The following is a 27,590-nucleotide window of genomic DNA, read 5'->3' as shown; positions in this document are numbered from 1 at the left end:
ACAAAATGCCTCTATAGTTTAAAATAATTGGCAGAAAATCAAAAGAGCATTTTTCTTATTCCAGAAATCTGTAATTACATAGCACTCGCATATGATCTGATTCAAGCACCAATAACTTTATCCGCATAAGCTGAGCAATCCTCCTCAACTACTTGGTCAAAAACCTCAGCCTTGTAGACATACAGCTTACTGACGCAGAGGAAGAAGAGGAAGTTGAAGAAACTGAGAAGTAGCAGTAACGCATAGTAGTAATCCAGGTGCGAAGCATTAAGATTGTTCAAAATCCATCCCTTTCGAGCGCCGAATTTCACGGTGATATTAGAGACAGAGGAGAGCAGAACACTGCTGAGAAAATTCCCAATTCCATATGAAGTCAAGGAGTAGGAGGTGCCGAGGCTCTTCATGCTCTCAGGAGCTTGGCTGTAACAGAGATCCATCATTCCAACGATCGTGAAGGAATCAGCTACTCCCACGAGCGCAAACTGCGGAAGCAGGATGAAAATGGTGCGGGGGATTACTTCCTTCCCGCTCTGCACCAGGCCTAGATCCCTCGCAACCCGCAGTCGCCGGTTCTCGGTGAGCGACGCGACTAGCATCGCGACGATATGGAGGAAGAATCCGAAGCCGATCCTCTGCAGCAGGGTGATCCCTCGCGGATTCGCAGTGTACTTTTTCATGATCTTGACGAAGTAGCGGTCGTAGAGGAAAGTGGTCACAATCATGGCTATTGTCACGGACGTGGCGAAGCTGGCCGGAGGGATTTGGAAGTGTTTGCCGATGTGGCGATCGAGGGTGGTGCATTGCTTGACGAAGAGAGTGTGCGTTTGAGCCGCAATGGAGGACGGAATGAGGGAAGCAATCCATATGGGAAGCAGGCGCAGCATCTGTTTGGTCTCCTCCACTTCGGTAACCGTGCAGAGCATCCATGGCGTCCTCATCTGACCAACAACTTTTACAGCGGCTTTGTTCAGAAACCTCAAGGAATTCGTGGGAAGGATTCTGAGCTTGTGATGATTCAGTTCATGGAGTTGGACCAAATTCTCAGGGACAGTCACGCTCCATTTTCTGGTGGCGGCCACGAGGACTCGGGCCATTTGAGTGAGCGGACTGCCGTGGACCTTCTTGTGCCTGTAGAAAGGGGTGCCAGCGAGGAAGATTAAGATCGAGAGAAGGAGACCGGCGGTGGGGATGCCGTAGCCGACGGACCAGCCGACGTTGTCTTGGATGAAAACCAGGAAGACGTGGGCGAAGAGGGAGCCGAGGAAGGTGCTCAGGAACCACCAGTTGAAGAAGGAGATCTTGTGAGCTCGTTCTCTGGGGTCGAAGTCGTCGAATTGGTCGGCGCCGATGGTAGCGACGTTGGGCTTGGTTCCACCGGAGCCGAATGCAATAATGTAGAGGGCGGAGAAGAATACGGCCAGCTGCAATGTGGAGGTTGGCTTGCACTCGGCAGTGGCTTCATTGCCATGAACGTTGCAGGGTGGTGGCCTTAGAGACCGGACAGAAACTGCCACCGTCACGAGACACATCCCCTACGTGTTAATTAACTTTGGTGAGTATTCAAACACCTCTGTAAATAATAATGATAAGAAAATCTCTAAACTACCGGCCATGGATCTGAGTGAAAGAGATAGAATTTCACGATAAGTTTATTATAATAAAGTAAGGGATTAATTTTTATCCCTCCTGCTCTTAGTTAATTTGAAGGTCATTATAAATAATTAACAGTAAAGTGGAGAAAAATCTTTAATCTCATTCTTAATTTTGCATGTAGTCCCTCTATCCAAAAAAATTTTATTTTCACTCCCTAAATGTAAAGTTTCCTTTGCTTCAACTCTCCTCATGTAAATATCATGATCTAATTGCCCTCAGATTTTTTAGATATAAAAAGTCCAAGAATGAGTATAATTCTTCTTAAAAGTCAGCATTTTATACTAGAATCGAGTATATTTTTTATCAAAATTATCTCTCATATTTTTTAGGTATAAAAAATCTAAAAACGAGTATAATTCCTGTTAAATTCAGTATGTTACATTAGAATCAAGTATATTTTCTATTAAATTGAGCATGATTTTTTCCCTGCTTAATATAATTTCTCCTAAATTCAGTACCATTTAAACAAAATTTAATATATTTTCATCCAATTGAGTATCATTTAAAGAAAATCATGTATATTTTCTATCAAAATTAACTCATATTTTTTTAGATACAAATAGTCTAAAAACGAGTATAATTCCTATTAAATTCAGCATTTTAAACTAGAATCGAGTATATTTTCTATTAAATTGAGCACAACTTTTTTCTTAATATAATTCCTCCTAAATTCAGCACTATTTATCATTTAAATATATTTTTCATCCAATTGAGTATCATTTAAAGAAAATCTAATATATTTTCCATCCAATTAAGATGAAAAAAGAATTGTACTCAATTTGATAAAAAATATACTAGATTCTAAATTTAATGTACTGAATTTAAGATGAATTATACTGATTTTTGAAGTTTTTATACCTAAAAATATCATGGGTAATTAGGTAAATATGTTTGATTAGAAAGTGAAAACAAAGAATTTGGAAAGTAGGGACTCCATGCAAAGTTATGTTTGTTAACGGAGACTACATGTAAATTTTCCCTAAATTCAACCAGCACAATTTTATGTCCGGAAAATTTTATTTAAAAAATAAAAAAAAACGACTGCATCAAGGTTAAATATTTAATTATAAAATTTAAAATAAGTTAAAAAGTCGAATATTTGAATGGCGTGAAAGTGGGATCATAGATATTTAAGAGATACATTTTTTTACCGTGGATGCTCTAGGTCTAGCAAATGGAAATTAATTAAGAAGGGCAAGTACGATATCCATTTATATTTAGATGGAAATTAAATCTCTCGATAATACAATTGAAACACGAAAGAATCTATCTTATATTATGGCGATTGTCTATATAAGTGAAGATAGATTAATTATTACCGTAAAATAAAGTGCGGCGGAGATGAGATAGGTCCAGTATCGCCCAAGATATACGTCTGCCACAAAGGCACCAAGAACAGGCATTAAGAACGTAGTCCCGACCCAATAAGTCACATTGTTCGCAGAAGCCACGGTGCCTTGGTGCAGCTCCCTCGTCAAGTATAGAACTAAGTTCGATGCTATCCCGTAGTATGCCATCCTCTCAAAAAATTCATAAACTGCACAGATTTTAAATTAAGGCTCGTCTGTTTCAGAAATGAAAAAAAAAGCTATCGATGTGAAGCAGCATATGCAATATAAAAATGTTAAGTATAAACGTACCTACAATAAAATAACAAGCAAACCATCCTCCTTTCTCGGATCGTAGAACAGGGTTGCCTTTGAGGTCAACAGAGCCATCCTGAGCGTAATCCTTGTCTGCTGGTACTTTTGGTGATGATGATAAGCCCGCCATTGGTGACCTCCAATGATTTGACTACGGTCGATATGTTGTACAATGTTGTTACCTACAGGCTTCATTATTTATAGATCCTGGATATGGATACTAAGTCATAGCTAATGGGCTATTGAAAACATTGGCAGAGATGATCAATATAATGTAAATGCACGGTGGGTACAGTCGATGGCACCACTCAAAAACAAGGGACTAGACAAGATGGCACCACTTCACAGAAAGTGATACATATGAAGATATATAAAATGTTACCTGTAATAAAATAACAAGCAAACGATCGTCCCTTCTTGGATCGCAAGATATTTAGGGTTGCCTTGGAGGTCCACTGAGCCATCCTGAGCGTAATCCTTCTCTGCTGATACTTTTGGTTGGTGATGAAAAACCCTGTTGTTAACCTCGAATAAGTAGGACATGGTCAATATGCTGTATAGTGCTGTTAGCTTCCTGCTTTATTATTTATAGACCTGAATATGGATATTAAGCTATAGCTAAGCTTAATCAGGGGTTGACAAGCTCAACACCCTGCACGCTATTGGAAAAAATGGCAAAGGGGACCAATGATAATATATGTATGCACGTGAGACGAAGTTAGTGGCACCACTCAATTACAAGATGAGTAAAGTAAATTGACTTACACTGGCGATAGCTAATTGCAAGTATAATGGATGAGCTGTAACCCCACATCATCTGTTGATCTGCTGCTGAAACGTTGCCTTCAGTCAACTATGGAATAGCACTAATCACAGTTGTGGTCATATGCTCCTGCTTTCTTCAATGGAATAACGAATATAATAAAGCAAAAGCAATCATCTCACACCATTCATTTTTCTGACACTTGAATTCAAGTCAAATTACAGTGTAGTGTAGAACACTAATCGAACAATGCTATAACTATAGATGAGAGCGAGTTGTTCTGAACTGATACGGACACCACCGAAACAACCAAAGGAATCCCATAAATTCTGGCTACAATTAAACAACTTCCAGACTAACCATCAGACAGTTGGAACCTGACTCGTCATCCACCTTTGAAGGATCATAAATGAAGTTCGCAGAATGTTCTCCACCTGTCCATCTCAGTCATATCGAACATGCGAGGCGAGTAGCATGGTGGCGGCATCAGCAAAAAGATAGATGAGATTGGCACCTGCCCTTGGTCGACCGGCTATGTGAGGTTGAGCTTGGAAGCCTGACGCCGCACAGCTGATCATCCGGCTCAAGAATATGTAATGGTCTTCCCGACTGGTTCCGTACATTGATCGAATGACTGGAAAGAAGGGCACGGGCAAGCTTTCCTATTCTTCCTTTGTATTTTCTATTGGCATCCTAGGTAGCACCCGAGTGCTCAATGAGCACAACGGGTGTAAAAGGATTCCATTAGTAATAGAATATAGGTTTGAATCATTAGCAATTTCAAACACCGTTTGCCCACTTATCAACATATTTGCTTCTTTATATAATGAGGACTGCCCTTCGACACAACATTTCCGTTGCTATTGTAAGACAAAGATTTCAGGCTTAGTGTACACGTGAAACCTGGACAAAAGAAAAGAGGGGGGGAGGCAAGCGAACAAACGCTATATCAGAAAGGCCTTAGCCAAGTTGCAACCATAGTAGTTTCACGTCATGTAACTCAGCTGCTGTTTTTCATCAAGGGTTGTGATTGTGCTCTATCATCCCTATGAGAACTTCGAAGTTTCTGAAGAGAGCGATACTGTAAACGTACACTTTCTCCACTGCCGAGAATCTTGAGCAAGTACCTGCAGATTGCATACTAGCAATGTAACCGAACAAGAATTTCTAGACTTGATATTATGCAGCAGAGATCTGCTTATTAGAATATTTGCCATCTATATTTAAAAAGATTGGAGGCACCGGGGAACGTACCAGCCATTCAAACATTGAGACGTAACTATTGCTTCCCGTCCCACAAATTTATCAGGAGTTCTCTTGTTTCCCTGAATATAAGGTGACATCAGTTTCATTTCCATATTGAGCGTAGGTTAATTTGACGTTTGAGATGATTATACTTTAATCAAAACTTTCTCATTGACTACAAATGGATATTGAACTCCCTTCAGGTGTCTGGTACTGTCATACTCTGTCGCAATCTCCCCATTGTCCTGTAGACAAATTACCAACATATAGGAAAAGAAAGAAAAAATGAATGAATGGGTATTATTAATCCAAAAGACATGAACTTTGGATAATCTCTTCACTGCTTCCATTTGTTCACCAACTTCCTTCCTACGTTTGCGCAGAGTAGCATTATGGAAGAGTTTCCTATCATCCTCCAGCTTTACTGTCGAAGCTGCAGCCTGCAAAGCTGAAAGGAAACGTCCAAAAAAATAATACATTTATATCTTAGACGAGGCTCAATTTGTTATAGAATTTCCTAAAACTTGAGCATAATTTACCATAATTAGGGACCAACGTGTCTGCCTCTATCTCTTCATTGCATATATTACATCTGGCCTGATTTGAAAACAAACAAAGAACAAATGATAGTCATCATCATTACTTGCTGTGACTAATCAAAAAAGCTCGTAAGAAAGTTGCACAAGTATAAGGAATCAAGACAACCAAATAACATCCCCAATTTTAAACAATGATACAGATCACGCTAATCGATATCAGAAAACCAGCACTAGCAGTGACTATTACTGAGGAGAGTATTTTTTATTGCAAAGAAAGACCACTTTTATTTCTATTTAAAATTATTTGTATCCATATTTCCTAGAAGTTACTAATTAATCCAATACCACAAGCAATTAAAAATTTTAACTTACTGTGAAGTTTTATGAGGCTTAGAATGATATTACCTTGGTTTAAAATCATAAATATCGAGGTTTCGGTCTCGGACCATAACGATATAATTTTGGTACCGTATCGTGTCCATACTTTTTAAATATAAAATATATTAATTAAAAATAAAAAATTTACTGCCTCACTCTATTGCGCAAGCGAGGTGCGCAGAATAGCAAACCTATACATAATCAAACTCCTAAACTCTAAAGGCAAAATCTTATTGGAATAACCAAAAGTTTTAAAAAAAATAAAACAAAAGGAAAAAAAATTGAAATGCATGGTCCATACGGCAGGTCCGTAAATTTGGTCCGTTGGCTAACTTTAGTGTGTGTGTATATATAATGGGATAATTAGCTTTGCCTATGACGAACTAGTCATAGTCGATCCCAAGCCCGAATAAAGGAGGGTTGTGTTAGGTTGCCAACCAGCGTAAAAACTATAACAAATATTCAATGAATGGATCCATTAAACTATTATGAAAATGCAAGGTTATTCTCAGTAAAAAATATCATATATACAAGCTGCTACACGAAAGCGTTCTATACATTTTTGGACTGAGTCCCCATCGCTCAAGGCTGCCCGGCTCGTTAGGTAAATTGTTTCTTCCTCTATCACCTTAAAATCTAATTAATTTTACTTTCGTTTTTGCAGCTGAAGTCAAGTTGAAGTCCCTACTGAGCGGCAAAAGCAAACTCCCTACCACTAAGATCAACATTCGCGGTGCCGCCGAGCTGGAAAGTCGCGAGATCACGCCAATTGGCAATTCAGCGGACCTGACTGATGAGGCGAGGCGAGGCAAGCGGCAGGAAGTAGTGCGGGCATTAATACTGGTGAGCTTCCGTCTGCTCGGCCCACCATGGTCCTGGTAACCGTGCCTTCGAAGTCGCAGCCAACCGACTCGGCAAGTTCAAGGGAACCGCTGCTTCAGAGACAGAGGAGGAAGAGGCTTAGCTCAGAAGGGACCTCCCGCTAGGGCGCCTCGACACCAGCGCTGATAGAAGTGCCTACCTCTCGGCCTCCGTCCGAGTGGGGCGAGAGCTTGTCTTCTGTCGCTCCCATGAAGACGGTCGTCTTGCCAACGCTCCTATCATCCGATTGGACTCCATCAATTTTGGAACTGCTGACCAGCACCATTTTGGCACAACCGGCATCATTCTTTCCACCACCTGCCAGTATGGAGACCACAATCTCCACCATCCGTACCTCAAAGTCCAACTCCCAAGGTCAGGCAACTTCAGAGCCTTATGGTCCGGTCGGTCGCTGACTCATCTCCGCTCTGATCCACCTACCCATTGATATCGAGCCTTCTCCCGAGGATGCCACGCCCCGGGCACTTGAGCACACTATCCACATTTAGGGTCTCTTGGCTCAAACTTGGGCGGGCACTCAACGCAGGGCCTTGGCAATCCCACCCGAGGAGTTAGCTTACGACTTTACACGGAAATCCACCATGGTACGTTTTCTAAATATAGTTATCCTCTTGTACGTGGCCGCTCTGACTTACATCCTGTGCAATACTAGGTGGAGAGCTTGGCCTTGTGCCAAAGACTGGCGTTCCTCGAGCATGACAAGTTGCGGGATTCGACTGGCGGAGCAAGCGCATCCCGAGACGCTGCTGAAGCACTCTCCACTGAAGTTGCTTGGATGAAGGAGCATCTGGAGAAGACCTCCGAACAGTTGGGAGAAGGATAAGAGTTAGGAGCAAGCTCAACAGCTCGAGCGGCTCAACAAGCAGGCCAGGGATTTTGGCTCCATGGTCCGATCAACGAGCACCCGCAAACTTCACACAATAGAGGACCTAGAGAAGAAAAACCTGGAGGCTCGGGCCCTGGACAAGAAACTGAAGGAGACCAAGACAGCTTTGGCCCAAGAGCAATTGGGTTGATCGGCGGAGCAGAAAATCGCAGATCAAGAAGCCGAGCTGAAGTCTCTACAGGCTGAGATGGAGGCATCCAAGGCCCAACTGGCCAAATATAAGGAGGATGAGCCCGCCCGGCTTAAAGACTTCCAAGCAAATACCTTCATTCGGAGGGCTTCAACCGGCTCTTCTCCGATCGAATTCTATGGCTATTTGACTTGGGCATAGCGGACACCGTCCAACAGCTAAAGGACAGCGGCCACTTATCTGCCAACATTTCCATTGAATCCTTTTGAAAGGACGAGCTCGTGGCTTCGCTCCATGAAGAAGTTGTTGTAGATCAGGAGTAGCTTTTTTCCTACTTCCTTGTCATCCTTTTTCCCCCCTTTTGAGTTTTTGTAAAAAAATTTCTAAGTGTCAATGAATCTACACCCATTCGGCGCTTCTCCGCTTTCGTTATACTTTACAGTGTCCTTCCATGCATCGCCGTTCGGCTCCCGTGAAGCTGTCCGACATTTTAACCATCTTGTAATTCTATGTGAAAATTTCCAAAGTATGAATTCTCGCGCTTCCGCTCGTCTTTGTAACTAGTCACCGAGACATTCAACCGCTCATCTCAGCATATATCGAACGACCTCTCTGCCTTTGTAATCGAAAATCATATCTATCAATCGGTAGTAGGACCGGTGTTCATAGTCTCCAAATGACTTATCACTAATTTTAATCTCGGATTTATAGCCGCCACTCTACTGTGGTCGTCGACTCTCGGCTGTTGTCGTAGACTCAAGGGTTTATAGTCGTCGCTCGACTTTAGTTGGCATAAAATCGGGTTTATAGCCGTCGCTCAGCTATTGTCGTAGACTCAAGGGTTTATAGTCACTGCTCGACTTTAGTTGGCGTAGACTCGGATTTATAGTCGTCACTCGACTTTTGATTCATCGACAGAGGTTTATAGTCACCGCTCAACTTTTGATTCGTCAACAGGGGTTTATAGTCGCCGTTCGACTTTTTTTATAGTCGTCGCTCGACTTTTGATTACGTAGACAAGGGTTTATAGTCGCTACTCGTCTTTTGATTGAGTAGACAAGAGTTTATAGTCATCGCTCGACTTTTGATTCGTCGACAGGAGTTTATAGTCGCCGCTCGATTTTCGATTGCGTAGACAAGAGTTTATAGTAGTCGCTCGACTTTCGATTGCATAGACAAGGGTTTATAATCGTCACTCGACTTTTTGATTCGTCGACAGGGGGTTTATAGTCGTCGCTCTACTTTTGATTACATAGACAAGAATTTATAGTCACCGCTCAACTTTTGGTTGCGTAGATAAGGATTTATAGTCGTCGCTCGACTTTTAACTTGGCCGATCGATGCCAAAGTCTGAGACACTTGTGAATTTTATTCATTGTTCACCTGTAAATAACATACGTTTATACAATTTAATTTGAATTTAATGATGCACCTCTCACCCGGCCCTATAAGGCTGAAGATAGTTTGCGCTCTAGGGTTGCTTGAGCTTTTTCCCATCTTCATCTTGCAGATAGTAAGCTCTCGAGCGGAGTTTCTGAATGACTTTGTAGGATCCTCCTCACGAGGCTTTTAATTTAGTGACGTCGCCGACCGACTTCACTCTTTTCCATACCAAGTCGTCGATCTGGAACAACCTCGAGATTACCCTCCGGTTGTAGCTCTGCTTCATGCGCTGTCTGTACGCCATGAGCTGGAAAGTCCGTACTTCATCTACTAGGTTGAGCTCCATGAGTCTACGCTCGGCGTTTTCATCGTCGTAGAGCTGCACACGGTTGGACTCTACTCCGACTTCCACTTGAACCACTGCTTCACCTTCGTACACCAGATGGAACGGGGTGACGTCGATCGCTTCTCTTGGTGTGGTATGATGAGCCCACAATACGTTGGGGAGTTCATCGGCCTAGTTGCCTCCAACGTAGTTGAGCCGAGCCCACAACTCTCTGATAATTTCCCAATTGGTGACTTCCACCTGGTCGTTGCTCTGGGATAAGCCACTGAGGTGAAAACCTATGCAATGTCATAACCTTCACACCACTCCTTGAGCTTCCATCCTGCGAACTATCTTTCGTTACCCGAGACTAGCCGACGAGGGATGTCGAACCAACACAAGATATTTTGCCATATAAATTTGATAACCATATGCTCGGTTATCTTGGCAAGCGGTTTGACTTTCACCCACTCTGAAAAATAATCTACTGCGACGAGTAGAAATCTTCATTGATTGGTCGCCAATGGAAATGGTCCAACAATGTTCATGCCCCACCGGTCAAACGGACATGACACCATGGATGCTTTCATCTCCTCGGTGGGTCGATGCGGGATGTTATGATATTCTGACATGACAAGCAAGTGACAACCATCCGAGCGGCGTCATCTTACAATGTGAGCCAAAAGTACCCCGCCAACAAGATCATTCAGGCTAGTGATCTGCCGCCCGAATGACTACCGCAGGAGCCTTAATGAACCTCTTGCAAGATGTACTCCATGTCATCCGATTCGACACATTTGAGCAACGGCCTTGAGAAAGCTCTTTTATATAACTGGTCGCCAACCAAAGTAAACCGTCGGACCCTCTTCTTCAACAAATGAGCTTCCTCTTGATCGACTGGTGTGACGTACGATTGAAGGAACTCTATCAATGGCATCCTCCAATCACTCGGGAATTCTATTCCGTCCGTCCTGTTGATGTTTGTCACCAATGAGACTTGTTCGATCGGCTTATCAATGACGATCGACGACAACAAACTGATTAACTTAGCCAGCTCATCAGTAGCCTGGTTGTCCAACCAAGGGATCTTCTATATAACCACTTCTTGGAAGCTTGCCTTCAGCTTCTAGAAAATTTCAGCGTATAGCTTGAGTCGAGCATTACTTATCTCGAGCGTGCCCAATAGCTACTGAGTTGCCAACTGAGAATCCGAATGGATGAAGACTTTTGTGGCTCCTACATGCCGAGCTACCTGTAAGTCAGTTATCAAGACTTCATATTCAGCTTCGTTATTTGTAACCCGATAATTCAGCTGCACGGACAATTGCATCATGTCCCCCCGCGGTGAAATCAAAAGGATGTTGATCCTGCTACCTCGCCGGATAGACGAGTCATCTACATAAATCTTCCAAGTCACATCCAACTCGCTTAGTCCTATGTTTTAATCGTCGTTCGCAATTGATATTGTATGTCAAACTCGCTTAGCTCGGTGGTTCATTTGATCAGCTGTTCGGACGCTTCTGGGTTAAGGAGAACTCTTCCCAATGCACTATTGATCATCACCACAATCGGATGTAAGCGAAAATATGGATGAAGTCTCCAAGCGACGAGTACTAGCGTATATGCCAATTTTTCGAAGTTAGTGTAGGGGGATTTTTAATATATGACTTAGAAAATATACAAGCTGTTGCTCAAGGCCGTTTTGCCGCACCAATGCCGAGTCAATCGCATGCTCTGTGGATAACAAATAAATCCAGAGTGGCTCGTCGGCGTTAGGTTTCACCAATACAGGTAAGGAGGTAAGATACTCCATGAGCTCCTCCAGCGTCTTGTCGCACTCCGCGTCCCACTGGAACTTCGTCTCTCGGCGCAATATCTTGAAGAACGGGTGATTCCGATCGAACGATTTGGAGATCAATCTCGATACTGCGGTGATCCGTCCGATCAACCGTTGGACCTCTTTTAAGTTGTGGGGTGGGGGCATGTCCTGCAGTGCCTTCACCTTACTCGGATTCGCCTCGATCCCCCATTCGGTGACGATATAGCCCAAGAAGCGGCCACTCCTTGCTCCGAACAGGCATGTACCTCTTCCTCTGTTTCACCGGCCGAGCGTTTGGTCGGACATGAAGCTCGTGTTGAGCCACACTTGGAGAGATGCCCGGGAGCTCGTGTTCAACCAAGCGAACACATCATGATTTCGCCTAAGGCAAACAACCTTCTTCTCATCTATCAGGTCGACAGCGACAAATGTAGTGGCTTCCGACCGGCTAGGATGGATCTGAACCTCCTCCTTTTCCTCATAGACCAGCGCGGGAGGTTCTTCTATGATGGTGTTCACTTCCAGACACGGGATCTTCCGTGCGGCCTTTTCTTCGGATTTGACCATCTCGACGTAGCACCGCCGAGCGGCCAACTGGTCGCCTTTAACTTCGCCCACCTTATTGTCTATCGGAAACATGCTCTTCTGGCAGAAGGACATCACAGTTCGGAACTCATTATGGGCCGCTCAACCCAATATGACATTGTAGGCGGAGGACGCATCCATCACAATGAAATTTGTAGTCCTCTTGAGAGGTTCTTCTCCGAGCGATATGGCCAACCGAACCTGGGCAATCGGCAATACTTCATTGTGAGTGAACCCGTAGAGCGGGGTCGTCACAGGCTGCAATTCGCTCCGATCGATTTGCAGCTGGTCGAACGTCTTCTTAAATATTATATTCACCGAGCTACCTGTATCAACAAAAGTTCAGTGAATAATATAGTTAGCTATTACTGCCCAGATGATCAAGGCATCATCGTGAGGGATCTCTATTCCCTCTATGTCTCAAGGGCCGAAATTGATCTCTGATCCCTCGGCCTTCTTTTTGCTGCATCCCACAGCGTGTATCTCCAGTCATCGGGAGTGCGACTTTCTTGCTCGACTGGAATCATCGTCAGTTGGCCCATAGACGATCATTCCAATTTCGCCCTGAGTGCCATTACTTCGATTCTCCTCTTCCCGAGTTGAGGATCTAGTCCACTTAGTAGAAGTTCGTACGAGACTTATGTTATTTCTTCTTTGAGACTGACGATGGCGTTGTTCGTCCGCCAGTCTGTCTTCTTCTCTTCGCCCGTCAGACAGACGTCGATGTCGTCGCTCGAGAGTCGATGAGCGACGACGGCATCCTGGAGGAGCTGATCGGCTGGAAATCGACCTCAAGTCATAACAGTCCTGAGTCTTATGCATCGCCGATTGATGAAACGAGAAAAACAACGGCACCCAAGTCTTGCCTTTCGCGGCTTTGGACCGACCTGTTGCTACATGCTACACGGCATGCGTTCTTGGCTCCTGGAGTGGTTGTGCTACTCCCGATCGTGGGCCCTTTGGTGGTTAATGATTGGTGGTCGGCCGCTGTTCCGAGGGAGCAGTATGCTCGACAGGCACTTCCTCCGCGCCGCTCGGGCTTCCTCCACGTTTATATATTCAGTGACCAGCCTAAGTACGTGGTCGAAGTCTTTTGGTGGCCTCCGGATGAGGGAGCAGAAGAATTCTCCTTCGGTGAGCCCCTGGGAGAAGGCATTTACCAATATCTCCGAGGAGACCAATAGAATATCCATAGTCACCTGGTTGAACCGCTTGATATAGGCCCTCAATGCCTCCTTGGGCCCCTACTTCACTGCGAATAGACTAACACTTGTCTTCTGATAACGGCGACTACTAGCGAAGTGATGCAAGAATGCCGCTCGGAAATCTTTGAAGCTATGAATTAATCCAATCGACAGACGTCTAAACCAGCGTTGCGCTGATCCTAAAAGAGTGGTGAGGAAGACCCGGCACTTCACTCTGTCGGTGTATTGATGGACGTGGCCGCGTTATCGAACTTAGCCAGATGGTCATCTGGATCAGTTGTTCCACAGGGGTCATCTAAGATCCCCTAAGAGAACTATCGGTTGATATATTCGGGCAAATCATCATTTTTTGGTGCTTTCCCTTTCCGTGTATCCCAAACGGGTGCGTCGTCGAAGGAGGAATCTAGATCCCTATCCGCTCGGCACTGTTCCTCTGATGGAGTCTGGAATAACGCGCAATGAAAGGGGATAGGTACATTGGGCGCGTCCCCATATATGTCGATCGGCTTCTTATTCTACCCCCGAACGAATACATGTTCCGCTCGATCTCTGTACTAATTCCTCCTTTGTCAATGTCACCGTTGTGAGTCGTCCAGTGTCCTCCATCTTCGCATTTCGAATACAGACTACGTTCCCACAGATGGCGCCAATATGATCCTATCCGAAAATCATGAAGAAGGCTGGCTAGCGATGTGGCTTCAAAGTTGACCAAATGTAGACTACGCTCCGCTCTGCAACACAAGAAATGTTAGTACCGAGCTAGGGAAGAGGTCCCTGATGTTGGACCTCCGATACTCAAGTTAGTCATCAGAAAAATGAAAGAAAGCGAAGCAACAATAAGCACAGGCGTGAATAGTGAATAATGCGTACCTCCGCCGGTGCATGGATCCCCCTTTTATATAGCGCCCGAGTAGGAGACGTGCACGCATCTCAAGGCGCTAACACGCTTCCCTAATCGTCCTATGAAAGGACCTATCAGAAAAGTATCTCTGACACCATACTTTAACAGTGCATGCAAATTCCTGATGAAATAGTAGAAGCTTTTGTCGTATGATCCGCATATTGATCATGTCTCGTTGTCAATGGCATTATCTCCCAAAGGAATATTAAGAGATATGAAAGGGGTCCCACTATTTCGCCAAGCGAGAGAACTGCTCGGCCGGGGATCCCCGCCCTGTCAACGTCAATCGATCTTCTCCATAATCCCTTGGCTTGGTTGATTGTTTCTGCCTGACCGAACCAGCACTCTAGTTGCCTTAGCATTCCTCCACTTCGTGATGAGCATCTGATGTTCTAGCCCTAGTGCTCTTGGTTGTCCAGGCGTTCTGTTCGGACAAGCCACTTGTCGATCAGACATTTCATGCCCGATCGGCAACTGTAGTAAGCCTCCGCACGGCCCACCTTTGGCAAGCCCGTTGGTTCTCTGGCGTTAACCGCTCTGATTTTGACCTCCACGTTGATTGCTACCTCCGTCCTTGACCCGCACTTAGTGGGCCCTCCTTTATCACCGCATCAACCGCTATATCCCTAAAATTTAGGTGTAGTACTAAATATACAAGAGTTCGCGTTGTAGAGTCCGACTGTAACGTGTCGATAAGGACCGCTACATCTCCATAGGAACTTAAGTATAGTAATAAATAAGCAGGAGTTCTCACACCATAGGTTAGATAAGAACGAATATGATAGGAAAACTAATAGTCTAAGATTTAGAACATAGAACATAGAAACTCTCAATGTAAATTAATGGAGATAGTAGATACGATAATTAGGAGAAAAATTAGTGTTTTGTGTGTACAAGAGAAAAAATGAGTAGGCAAGAAGGTAAAAATGATAGAGACCTTATATTTTAAGTTATGGTACACAAGAAAGAGTAAAACAAGAAATGAAATGAGTATTATTATAGATAGTCTATTAAAGGATGAAGTTGTAAGAGTAATTAGAAAAGAGAATCGAATTATAACCCTTAAGATAATAGTAGTGAAAAAATAACATAATTAACGTATATACACCGCAAGTAGGATTAGATAAAACTACCAAATTAAGATTTTGGAACGACTTAGATAAAATATTATAAAATATTCGATCAAATGAAACAATTTTAATATGAGATGATCTAAATGGACATGTCGGAGTGAAAAATGAGGAATATAAGAGAGCACACAAGGGTTATGGGTTTAGAGCGAGAAATGAAGAAAGAAAAACTATATTAAATTTTACGATAGCATAAAACCTTATATTGGCTAACACATTTTTTAAGAAAAGAGAAGAACACTTAGTCACGTTCAAAATTGGAAATAATAAATTGCAAATTGACTTTCTTATAGTTAAGAAGAATAGAAAGATTTATAAAGATTACAAGATCATCCCTGGAGAAAGTTTCACTACTCAACATAGGTTAGTAGTATTGGATATACGCCTCAAGTATAAAATCAATAGAAAAAAATATACAACTCTTAGAATTAAATGATGGAAGTTAAAGGATGGGAAGCAAAATATATTTAAGGAGAAGATAGGAGTACAAATATTAGGTAAAATATATGATGACTCTATTACGAAAATTCTTTTGGGTTCATGCATGGAAGGTCAACAATATAAACTATACATCTTATTAGACAACTAATTAAAAAATATCAAAAGTAAAAACCAAATCTATACATGGTATTCATTGACTTGGAAGTCTAGAAAAAGGTATTAGCGTAACATATATTGAACTAATTAAGAATATCTACGAAGATGTAATGACCAGAATAAAAACTTCACGGAGTAACTGAAGCATTTCCAATAAAGATAGGGTTACATCAAGGATCAGCTCTAAGTCTCTATCTTTTACACTAATTCTGGACGAACTCACTACACATTCAATATATGGTATCATAGTGCATGTTGTTTATAGATGATATTGTTTTAGTAGATAAAACACGTGAACGAATAAATGCTAAACTAAAAGCTTGACGGGAAACACTAAAAGGAAAGGTTTTAGACTTAATAGAATAAAGACAGAATATATGGAATTTAAGTTTAACAATATTAGACGTAATGAAACAATTGTTAAGATAGGAGATGATGGGTTGCCCGAAACCGAGAGCTTTAAATATTTAGCATCATATTTGCAAAACGATGGAGGGATTGAGAGAGATGTCTTACATAGAATACAAGCAGGATGATTGAAATGGAAGAGAGGGTCGATTCTTTTATGTGACTGTAAAGTACCTCTAAAACTTAAAGAAAAGTTTTACAAAACCATAGTTAGACCTGCTATGCTAAATGGAGCTAAATGTTGGGCTATAACTCGAGCACATAAACAGAAGATGAGAGTTGCAGAGATGAGGATGTTAAGATAGATGTGTGGACGTATGAGGATGGACAGTATAAGAAATGAAAGCATTAGAGAGAAAGTCGGAGTTGCATATATTGAGGGAAAACTTCGAGAGACACGTTTAATATGGTACGGACATGTACACGACCAATAAATGCTCAGTTAGACGATGTAAAACTATGATAAATATACATATCAAACGAGAAAGAAAAAGGCCAAAAAAGGTCTTCCTCTTGTTTCTCTTTATTGATTATCAACAATAAAAGAAGATAAATTTTATTTAAGTATAGAGATGATATAGTACGAGATAGAGCTCAATGGCATAAAAGGATCTATATATTCTACCTCACCTAGTGGGATAAGACTTGGTTGTTGTTGTATATAATGGGATAATTCTATTAGATTTTAACTAAGTCAATCTAAATTATCCCAATCATATCTAGGAATTAATTAAATTTATTAATCTAAGTTTTTAATTAAACACTAAACCCCTCCTGTTCCACCGTGTTCCACGAGGCTCCCGAGATCGTGCCACGCCACTTGAAGCGTCACTAGGCTCACGTGATGCTTAAGGATGCATTGTCAGGCTCACGCGAAGTGTCGCAAGGCTCGCCCGACACATCCAGATGCATCACACTCTTGTTCCACCGTCTTCGCGCGACGCATCCGGAGGCATCGCCGTGCTCGCGAGACGTGTCCGAAGGTGTGTTCAGGATCACACGACGCATCTCGAAGCATCGTCGAGATCGCATGACTCATTCAGACACGTCGTCGAACTCTTGTTACTCTTCTGGACATGTCATTGTGCTTGCGCGACGCACCCGCGGAGCCTCCAGGGACGCTAGCACCGGAGGAGTGACGATATCGGTCGACATGCAGAATGAAAAGTTTCGCCTATATCAAGCGAAACGGCTCAAAATTTTAATACATGGATATCACTACCATAAGATTCTCAAAAAAAGACAATATCAAGACTTCAAGATTCAACAATTTGATTCAAAACAGAGTTGCAAGCTTTAGATTTTTTTCCTAACTTAAAAGATCAATAAAAAAACAATTAGATTACTTAGAAATAACTTAGCTAGTTTGCCTCAGAAGCTCCTATAAAAAAATACATGGAATACCTATGCATACCATTTCTATTACTTTCTTCAGCATATGACCGCCAAAAGAATGCCCACAAGAAACAACCATAGCATCCTCAAGAAATGCACCTCTGACGCAGAAAAAGATAAAACATGAGTATGGAAACTTAACAAAATACAAACATATGGAAGTACGGAAAAAAGAAAACTACTTTCAAATTCAACCAAAAGAAGGAAAAAATAGTACTAGCGTTGAGGAGAAACAACATTAGCAACTTTATTTACATTCAAAGCAATGGTGAAGAAAACACAATAAAATGCATTGCAACTGTTGGACTTGTGAAAACCATTAAAAGGTGGGAAATGTTAATTTTGCCAAATTTATAATGGAAAGTGAACAATTATCAAAATTAGATGTAAGATGGATGAGAGTGACAAATTTCAACATTTTCCAAATTTAGAGAATTCTCTCAATTTTATTTGATCTAGCTTGTTAACTATAGATTTTGTCCTCTTTTGAACACATCAATATCATCAACACCATTTTTTCATTTTATAATCTATCGAGCCTAACTATCTACTGTCAATAAAAATATTCCATTTTTAATCAGCACACACATCCACGCAAGAACCTGAACATCACTACTTGTTTCTTAAATCTTAACCATCCAAACTCAGATACATAATATGTTAAATCAAATTATTATCTAAAAATTTTCCTTCTAACTTGGAAGGCATGTAACGATCCCAGAAAACTCTCCATTCTAAATTTCCAGTTTTAATTTAAAACTCTTGCAAAAAGGTTGTCCATCTATCTTAATATTCCTTCATAGCATAAAGAGATGTAAAATAGAATTTTAGAGTCTTGCGTGATGATAGTATACCTCTTAGGCAAAAAAGAAAAAAAAAAAGGAAAAAACATAAGACTATAATATAACCAGTAATACTTTATCAATCAAGAGAGTTAAGCCGCAAGAAACAATTCATTAACTTATTATGCAGAGATAAGAATGCTAAAATAGATGCCCAGTGTTACTATAAATATAAATCATAAAACTATTACTGAGGAACAATTAGGTGTAGATGATAAAATAAGAAAAAATAATTTAATATGGTATAGGCATGTTCTGATGGGCTAAGATGGTATAAACATGTTCACAGACAATAATGTGATTTAAACATGTGGCTGCCATTGGTGTTGTAGGAGCCTTATGTTGAGTAAAAGGACAGTCCGGTGCACGAAGCTCCCGTCATGCGGGATTCCGGAGAATGATCCATTGTACGCAGCCTTACCCTGCTTTTTGCAAGAGGCTGTTTCCAGGATTCAAACCCATGACCTTTTTGGTCACATGACAATAACTTTAGCTCCCCTTATGTTGAGTATAATTGGATTATGATTTATGTAACTGACTCCTAATAGTTAGGACTCAAGGTTTTGTGCTATTGTTATCTACTTTATCTATATGTTTTCTGAATTGATTTCCACAATTCAGTTCTCAAATTTATAATTTACTAAAATCCCATCATTCAATGCAATATTATTTGCAAATAACACATACAACACAAATTAATTATTAAGTGATTAGTAAATTCATGAAAAACTTAGGTAAAAGGACCAGGATTTAAATTACGCTCAGTTGTAATAAAAATAAATTGCAATATCTCTAACAAATATAACCTCATTATAAAATGTTTGTTACTAGCCACTTTATTGCTTTTCACAAATGTAAAACCTCTATGCATATCTTTTTATTCACCAAATTCTCTCCCTAAATATCTGTTCAAAATTAAAGACTCTTTCCAACCAATATCAACTATTTTAAGTGGTTATTAAACTCATCAAACTGGTCCTCCATAAGCAGATGAAAACAGAAAAAATAGCATTTCAAATTATAACAATCCAAAAATAATTTAGATTAAAACACAATATTCAAACATGAAGGAAGTATAACTGATGGAAATATAGGAGACTGGAGACCTACGACAAAGGATCTGAAAGTATGCTTCTGAGAGATGGTTCCTTAATAAGGTCGGTTTGAGTTTCCTGCAACATAACAGCTTAAAATAAGGACCAATCAAAATACCAAAAAGCTACAAATTGGCATGCTGAATTGCATGCAAAATCATATTTCATACACAAGGAGAAAGGAATATTGCTTCGAGCACACGGGATCAATCACGAGTGAAGAAGGCCATGGAATCATTGTCTATGAGAGAACCCGTTAATATTGATAAATATGACAGGAAATAACAAAGAAGATGACATTGTAAACTTGCATCTCATTATTTTTGTTCATTGCATACTTATAGATGGATTACAACACTTACAACTAGGACTGCAGTAGTTACAAATAACTCATCAATTAATGCTGCGTGTCACATATCTGAGCTCTGAGTTTTATGCACATCATAGTGTCAATGCCAACAATTGAAATACTGTTCCGTGCCGGACAGATAATTTTTACCATTCCGCTTGGGGAGCGAAATTGGCACAGTAAGCTCCCTAATTTCGCGTGTGTGCTTCACGCGCATCACGCGATAGAGCGTCCCAAAGACATCGCAGGATGTTTCCGGCAGCGCAGGCGCCCGCAAGTGATATCATTATGCAAAATTAAAATTGTGATTTATTTAATTCAAACAATTCCCAACTAGGTTTTCATAAATCCTAATTAAGTTATCCCAATAAAATATATAAAAATATATTAATTTTATTAATTGATATTTTGAAATTGTTTTTACTGTTTTAAATTTCATTTAAAAATTATAATAAATCAAATTTATATTCTCATAACTTTTAATTATTATTATTTTATATTTTTTTTTACTATTTTAATATTTAATTGATATTCTAATATTTTTTTTACTATTTTAAATATATATTATTTTTAAAAAATGACAGCCCGGTGTACGAAGCTCCCGCCATGCGGGGTCCCGAGAAAGGATTCATTGAACGTAGTCTTACCCTGCTTTTTGTAAGAGGTTGTTTCCAGGATTCGAACCCGTAACATTTTGGTCACATGGCAACAACTTTACCGTTGCGCCAAGGCTCCCCTTCTATTTTAAATATATATTATTTAAATTAATAATTAATTAAATGAATAAATAGTTAATTTATATAATTACAACAAACAACAACAACAACCAAACTTTTTCCCACTAGGTGGGGTCGGCTATATGAATCCTTTTACGCCATTGAGCTCTATCTCCTATTATATCATCACCTATATTTAAATAAACTTTATCTTGTTTTATTGTTGCTAACCAAGTCTTTTTTGGTCTTCCTCTCCCTCGTTTGATATGCATATTTATCATAGTTTCACATCGTATAATTGGAGCATTTATTGGTTGTCTAAATACATGTTCTACCGTTTAAACGTGTAGTTTTTCCTCTATAGATGCAACTCCGACTTTCTCTCTAATGCTCTCATTTCTTACTTTGTCCAGCCTCATATGTCCCCACATTCACTTTAACATCCTCATCTCTGCAACTCTCATCTTCTGCTCATGTGCTTGAGTCATAGCCCAACATTCAGCTCCATATAACATAGCAGGTCTAACTGCAGTTTTATAGAACTTACCTTTAAGTTTAAGAGATACTTTACGGTCACATAAAACACTCGACGCTCCCCTCCATTTCACTCATCCTGCTTGTATTCTATGTAAGACATCTCTCTCAATCCCTCCATCGTTTTACAAAAAAATGATCCTAAATATTTAAATCTCTTTGTTCCGGGCAACTCGTCCTCTCCTATCTTAACAATTGTTTCATTACTTCTAATATTGTTAAACTTAAATTCCATATATTCTATCTTTAATCTACTAAGCTTAAAACATTTCCCTTCTAGTGTTTCCCTCCAAGATTCTAGTTTAACATTTACTCCTTCACGTGTTTCATCTACCAAAATAATATCATCGGAAAACAACATGCACCACGATACTGTGTTTTGAATGTGCGCAGTGAGTTCGTCCATAATTAGTATAAAAATATAAGGACATAGAGTTGATCCTTGATGTAACCCTATCTTTATTGGAAAAACTTCAGTTACTTCGCCTGAAGTCTTTACTCTGGTCATTACATCCTCATACATATCCTTAATTAGTTCAATATATGTTACGCTAACACCTCTCTTTTCTAAAATTCTCCATATAATTTCTCTTGGGACTCTATCATAAACTTTTTCTAAGTCAATGAATACCATATGTAGATCTTGTTTTTGCTCCCGATATTTTTCAATTAATTGTCTAAGAAGATGTATAGCTTCTATTGTCGATATTCCGAACATGAACCCAAATTGATTTTCTGTCACTATGGTCTTCTTTCTTAATCTTTTTTCTGTTACTTTTTCCCAAAGTTTCATAGTATGACTTATTAGTTTAATACCCCTATAGTTTGCACAATTTTGTACGTCTCCCTTGTTCTTATATAAGGGGACTAGAGTATTTATCCTCCTGATCAGGCATTTTTTCGTTTTCAATATCATATTAAATAATTTTATAAGTCATTCAATACCTTGTTTCCCTAAGCACTTCCATACCTCTATCGGAATATCATCTGGTCCAACGATTTTTCCCTTATGCATCTCATTTAAAGTTTATTTTACTAATTCTACGATAAAAATTAAAATTTCTATGCTCATTTGACCTACTTAAATTACCTAAGTTAAGTTGGTCACCTAAACCTTGATTAAAAAGTTGATGAAAATATCTCTTCCACCGTTCTTTTATTTCTTCATCGTTTACTAATACCCTATTACATTCATCTTTAATACATTTTATTTGGCTAAGATCTCTTGTTTTCCTTTCTCTCACTTTAGCTATTCTATAAATGTCTACTTCCCCTTTTTTGTATCCAATTTTTGATATAATCGTTCAAAAGTTTCATTTTTTTCTTCCCTCGCTACTTTCTTAGCTTTTTTCTTTGTTATTGTATATTTTTTTAAGTTTTCCTCGTTCTTACAAATATATAATCTTTATATGCTATTCGTTTTTCCTTCACTTTCTCTTGTACTTTCTCATTCCACCACCAAGATTCTTTACTTAGTGGTGCATGTTCCTTTGACTCACCGAGTACACTCTTAGCTAGTATTTTCAACTTTGATACCATCTTATCCCATGTTGTATTAGAGTCATTGTATATTTCACCTAATGCTTGTACTTCTACCTTCTCCTTAAATATATTTTGCTTCTCATCCTTTAACTTCCATCACTTAATTCTAGGAACCGTATACATTTTCTTTCTATTGATACTATGTTTGAGGCATATATCCAACACTACTACCCTATGTTGGGTAGTTAAGCTTTCTCCAGGGATGACTTTGCAATCTTTATAAATCTTTATATCCTTCTTCCTAACCATAAGAAAGTCAATTTGCAATTTATTATTCCCACTTTTGAATGTGATTAAGTGTTATTCTCTTTTCTCAAAAAACGTATTAGCTAATATAAGGTCATATGCTATCGCAAAATCTAATATAGTTTTCCCTTCTTTATTCCTCGTTCCAAACCCATAACTCCCATGTACTCTCATATTCCTCATTTTTCACTCTGACATGTTTATTTAGATCATCTTCTATTAAAATCATTTCATTTAGTGGAATATTTTATAATATTTCATCTAAGTTCTCCCAAAACCTTGATTTGGTAGTTTCATCTAATCCTATCTGTGGTACATATACGTTAATTATGTTCATAGTTTCTTTCGTCACTATTATCTTAAGGGTTATAAATCTATCCCCTTTTCTAACTACTCCTACAACTTCATCCTTTAACAAACTATCTACAATAATACTCACACCATTTCTTGCTTTACTCTTTCCAGTGTACTAGAACTTAAAACCCGAGTTCTCTTTCATCTTTGCCTTCTTGCCTGTCCATTTTGTCTCTTGTACACACAAAATACTAATTCTTCTCCTAATCATCATATCTACTACCTCCATTGATTTACCAGTGAGAGTTCCTATGTTCCATGTTCCAAATCTTAGATTATTAGTTTTCCTATCATATTTGTTCTTATCCAACCTATGATGTGAGAACTCTTACCTATTTAACACTACACCAAGTTCTCATGGAGATGTAGCGGTCCTTGCTGAGACGTTACAGTCGAACCTGTAACGCGAACTCTTGCATATTTAGCACTACACCCGAGTTCTGGCGATATAGCGGTCCTTGCGGAGACGTTACAGTCGGACCCTGCAACGGGTTCCTTCCAGGGAACAACCTAGCATTAACACAATAGATTAATGGATCCATTCATTGAATATTTGCCATAATTTTGACGTTGGCCGGCAACCTAACGCAACATGATTATTTAATCTCAACGTTGGAGAACTATAAAGTTAACCTAAGCAGAATATTATAAGAATCAATGCTTCCTTCTTATTCACGCCACTCCTTTTGGTATTATTAAGGTAATATATTATGATGTATCAATTTTAATTCGACTCATTAATAGATCAATTTTTTTAAAAAATATATATTTAATTATTTTTTCTAACAATATTAAATTGTTCTATAATGGAAAATTTATATAAAATCAATATACAATTTATTTTAAAATTATACACAATAAACATATTTATCTAATAATTACTATATATAAATAAAAAAAATATTAAAACCGTATCGGTACGGCATGATATTGAAAATGTATCGGTCTAGAACCAAAACCTCAACACAAGTCAAGATTTTAAACCTTGGTCAATATCACTATTGATCATGCTAGTACAAGTTAAGGCTTCAAACTTCAACCAACAGACATTGATGTCAACCAACTCCATTACTGAATGACTTGAAAACAATGTCTGATATGAACCTTGAAGACAAATGTGATTAACCTCACTCTTGCAAAAAACTCAATCTCACACAATGGCAAGATTTCTTCAGGTATTATTAAGACTTTCTTCTAAAAAAAGTTACAAGAGGCTTCTCCAACAAATAAGTTAGCAAATTTTCAAAATATTATTGTTGATTCATTGCAATATTATCTAGATTAACACTGAAATTAATATATTTCTTGTGCGGGTAAACATGCCAAGCAGTTGGAGTAATAGAGATGGTCAAAATTTTATCTTGAAGGGGAGCCTTGGCGCAACGGTAAAATTATTATTATGTGACCTAGAGGTTACAAGTTCAAATTTCAAAAACAACCTCTTACAAAGCAAGGTAAGGTTGCGTAAATCCTTCCCGACTCCGTATTGGCAGGAGCTTCATGCACCGAGCTGGCTTTTTTTTATTATTATTGTTCAAATACTAATGTAGAAAACTCACATAGACATTATATGCGGCAAGCAAGTTAATACATGAATAGTTAACTCACATAGACATTATCAGGATAATTGCACATGAGATCATCTTCGGTAGATAAGTCATCCATTAATTGGCTTGCTAATATTGGTTGGTAACTCTGTGGTATAACATGTCCAGCTGCAGCAATTGGTGAACAATCCAATATTGCATTACGCTGAGGCATGAGCTTAAATGTCAGTGATGACCTACAAACAGAGCAATTCCATGATGACAAGTGGGAACCCAAACAACAAATGCAAAAAATAATAAAAATAAATTACAAATATATGAAAGAGAGATTCAGACCTTCCCCGGCTTATGGTGCTAGGAAAACACTCAGGAACCATTCTATATGAGGCAGCTGGACGAAGTCCAGCGGTAGCATGGCTTAGAGCCCTTCCAGTTAGTAGTAATAGATTGCCAGGTCCTGAACTCCCATCAGCTAAGAACCAACGATCATTTGGATCACAAACCTACCAAAAGGTAAAATAGATGAGTTTGCCAAAGTATGGCAGAATAGGAATATCCAAGTGAACAAATATGCCAATACAAATTATATTGCTCTTATTAACAGAAACAATAAGATTAATTACCTGAATCCCAGGACTGTCAGAAGCAATTAATGTCAAAAAACCTTTTTCAACTTCAGTGATGGAAGACTTTCCACCTCCAACTTGGTCCTTGCCATTACAGTATGAAGCTTGAGAACAGGAGGCAATCAGAACTGATGATGAAACTTCAGTAGCAGGCAAGGGTGTATCATCAAGCAAATGGTTAAAAACACTGAAAGTTGTTTCAGCAAGTATTAACTGAATGAGTCACGGATAGATATAGCAACCTGCTGAGACACTAGAGTCTAGAGTAGAAAACTAATATAAACAAAAAGGGCATTTACTCGCTTCGGAGCCGAAGATGTCTTGCTACCGCACAAAGTGCAGCACGAGCTGCCTTTCCCATACATCTAAAGGCATCTCCCATGCATGCAGGAGTTAAGTCTCCATCTTCCAAAGTCCTAATAAAATTCATAATAAACTATGACTTAACAAGATCATACGGCGTTGAGATAAAATAACTGAGTTAGAACTGAGTTATCAATCAATGATGTAGAGGACGCCGTGGTAATTGAGTCAGATGCAGATGAAGAAGGCATCGAAGCAAAATAATGCATAGTAATTGTTCTAAAATATGTAAGAGAGCTCAAAATATAACATCCCTCACTACTGGTACAATAGAGTGCACTCGTCCAGTCATATTTAGCTGTATTCAACAGTGAAACGTTGTATAAAGTATTCACCTTCCAGCACGGTAGGTATAAACACCCTTGCCTGACTTCCCACAAACATGAACTCCGACGCCCACACCATTGCACATGGCCCTGGCCTTGAAGCAAGTCCTCGCCGAGTCCAACGCACATTTCAAAATCACAGCTTCGTCCGAACCAAGCTCAATCAGCACGGCGTTGTGCCTCATCAGAGACCCTGACAGTTCCTCCACCGCCTTCGAGTACACCCCATCGGCTACCCCCTCGAACGGCACAATGTCCTCCAACTTCACCTTCGCGACGGGCGGCGCCACGTGCTCCACGGAGTCGTGCCCCGAAGGGTGGCGGGCGGCAGGAGCAGGGAGGAGGGGAAGGGGATGGAGGCCGAGCGAGAGGGAGGAAGAAGGATGGGAATGGAGCGAGAGCGGCGGCGGCAGCGGCGGCTGCGACTGCGGAGCCGGGGCCATAGAGGAGGAGAACATCTGCACGACCCGGCCGCCGTTCATGGATCATCGCGTAGGATCGGCTAGGGTGATGGGGGAGTCGGCCCATTCCGGTGGTCGGGAATCGCCATTAGGGTTTCTCTTCACCGAAGTCCACAGAGGCAGCTTCTCTCGTTTCCTTTCTCTATTTTATGTTTTTTTGACCCTTTTTTCTTGTTGCGTTTTACCTTTTTTTTAAATATAAGATATTTTCGTTCGAGCGTCGCTGCGAAGCACATGAAGGAGATTAGGAGAGAGGATACTTGGTTCGTGAAAATCTTTGTTACACATGGCCGACTTAAGTGGTGTTTGATTAATGAATTTAGGAATGGGAGAATGGAATGGCGTATTTAGATTATGGACTTTGGAGATAATTTGATAATAAATTTTAGATTTATGGGAATACGATAAACTCATATAAGAGGTGGATTTTATTTCTATTTTTATTCTCATTTTATTTTACTAGTAAACTGGTATTATAGTTATTTGAGCCATTTAATCAAACCCCAATTTATTTAAGGATTTAGGCGGAAAAAAAATAGATCTCTAATATTATTTTTAAAATAAATTCCTCACTTTTTATCGATTTGAAACTGATAACCTGATTTATTTTTTAAAATAAATCTAAATATTAATTTTTAATATATATATATATATTAATATTAATTTTTAATATATATATATATATATATATTAAATTTTTTGACTTTTTAAATAAAATAAAAT

The 27,590-nt window shown here is 39.7% G+C and overlaps 2 protein-coding genes across 4 annotated transcripts; both read right to left on the bottom strand.

Moving 5' to 3' along the window:
- Positions 1-27: 27 nt before the first annotated feature.
- LOC122017307 (protein NRT1/ PTR FAMILY 5.2-like) lies at positions 28-3,954 on the bottom strand. Of its 3 annotated transcripts, none has more exons than XM_042574883.1 (4): positions 3,679-3,954; positions 3,294-3,503; positions 2,973-3,190; positions 28-1,532 (listed from the first exon to the last, which is right to left on the bottom strand). In XM_042574883.1, exons 2-4 carry the CDS (start codon positions 3,424-3,426, stop codon positions 102-104), a joined length of 1,782 nt encoding a protein of 593 aa, XP_042430817.1. In that variant the 5' UTR covers positions 3,427-3,503; positions 3,679-3,954; the 3' UTR covers positions 28-101. The 3 variants fall into 3 exon arrangements, with proteins under 3 accessions (XP_042430817.1, XP_042430818.1, XP_042430819.1); XM_042574884.1 differs by having other exon boundaries at positions 3,294-3,478; XM_042574885.1 differs by lacking the exon at positions 3,679-3,954 and having other exon boundaries at positions 3,298-3,640.
- A 904-nt stretch (positions 3,955-4,858) lies between these two features.
- LOC122017309 lies at positions 4,859-27,034 on the bottom strand. The gene is made up of 12 exons (XM_042574886.1): positions 26,416-27,034; positions 26,017-26,133; positions 25,715-25,904; positions 25,428-25,594; positions 25,153-25,327; positions 19,820-19,881; positions 17,887-17,968; positions 5,844-5,901; positions 5,628-5,752; positions 5,457-5,549; positions 5,314-5,384; positions 4,859-5,186 (listed from the first exon to the last, which is right to left on the bottom strand). Exons 1-12 carry the CDS (start codon positions 26,886-26,888, stop codon positions 5,060-5,062), a joined length of 1,740 nt encoding a protein of 579 aa, XP_042430820.1. The 5' UTR covers positions 26,889-27,034; the 3' UTR covers positions 4,859-5,059.
- Between the last annotated feature and the right edge of the window lie 556 nt (positions 27,035-27,590).

The sequence above is a fragment of the Zingiber officinale genome, chromosome 8B (assembly GCF_018446385.1).
Source record: "Zingiber officinale cultivar Zhangliang chromosome 8B, Zo_v1.1, whole genome shotgun sequence".
Classification (NCBI taxonomy): domain Eukaryota; kingdom Viridiplantae; phylum Streptophyta; class Magnoliopsida; order Zingiberales; family Zingiberaceae; genus Zingiber; species Zingiber officinale.
This window is presented reverse-complemented; position numbering and strand designations above follow the sequence as displayed.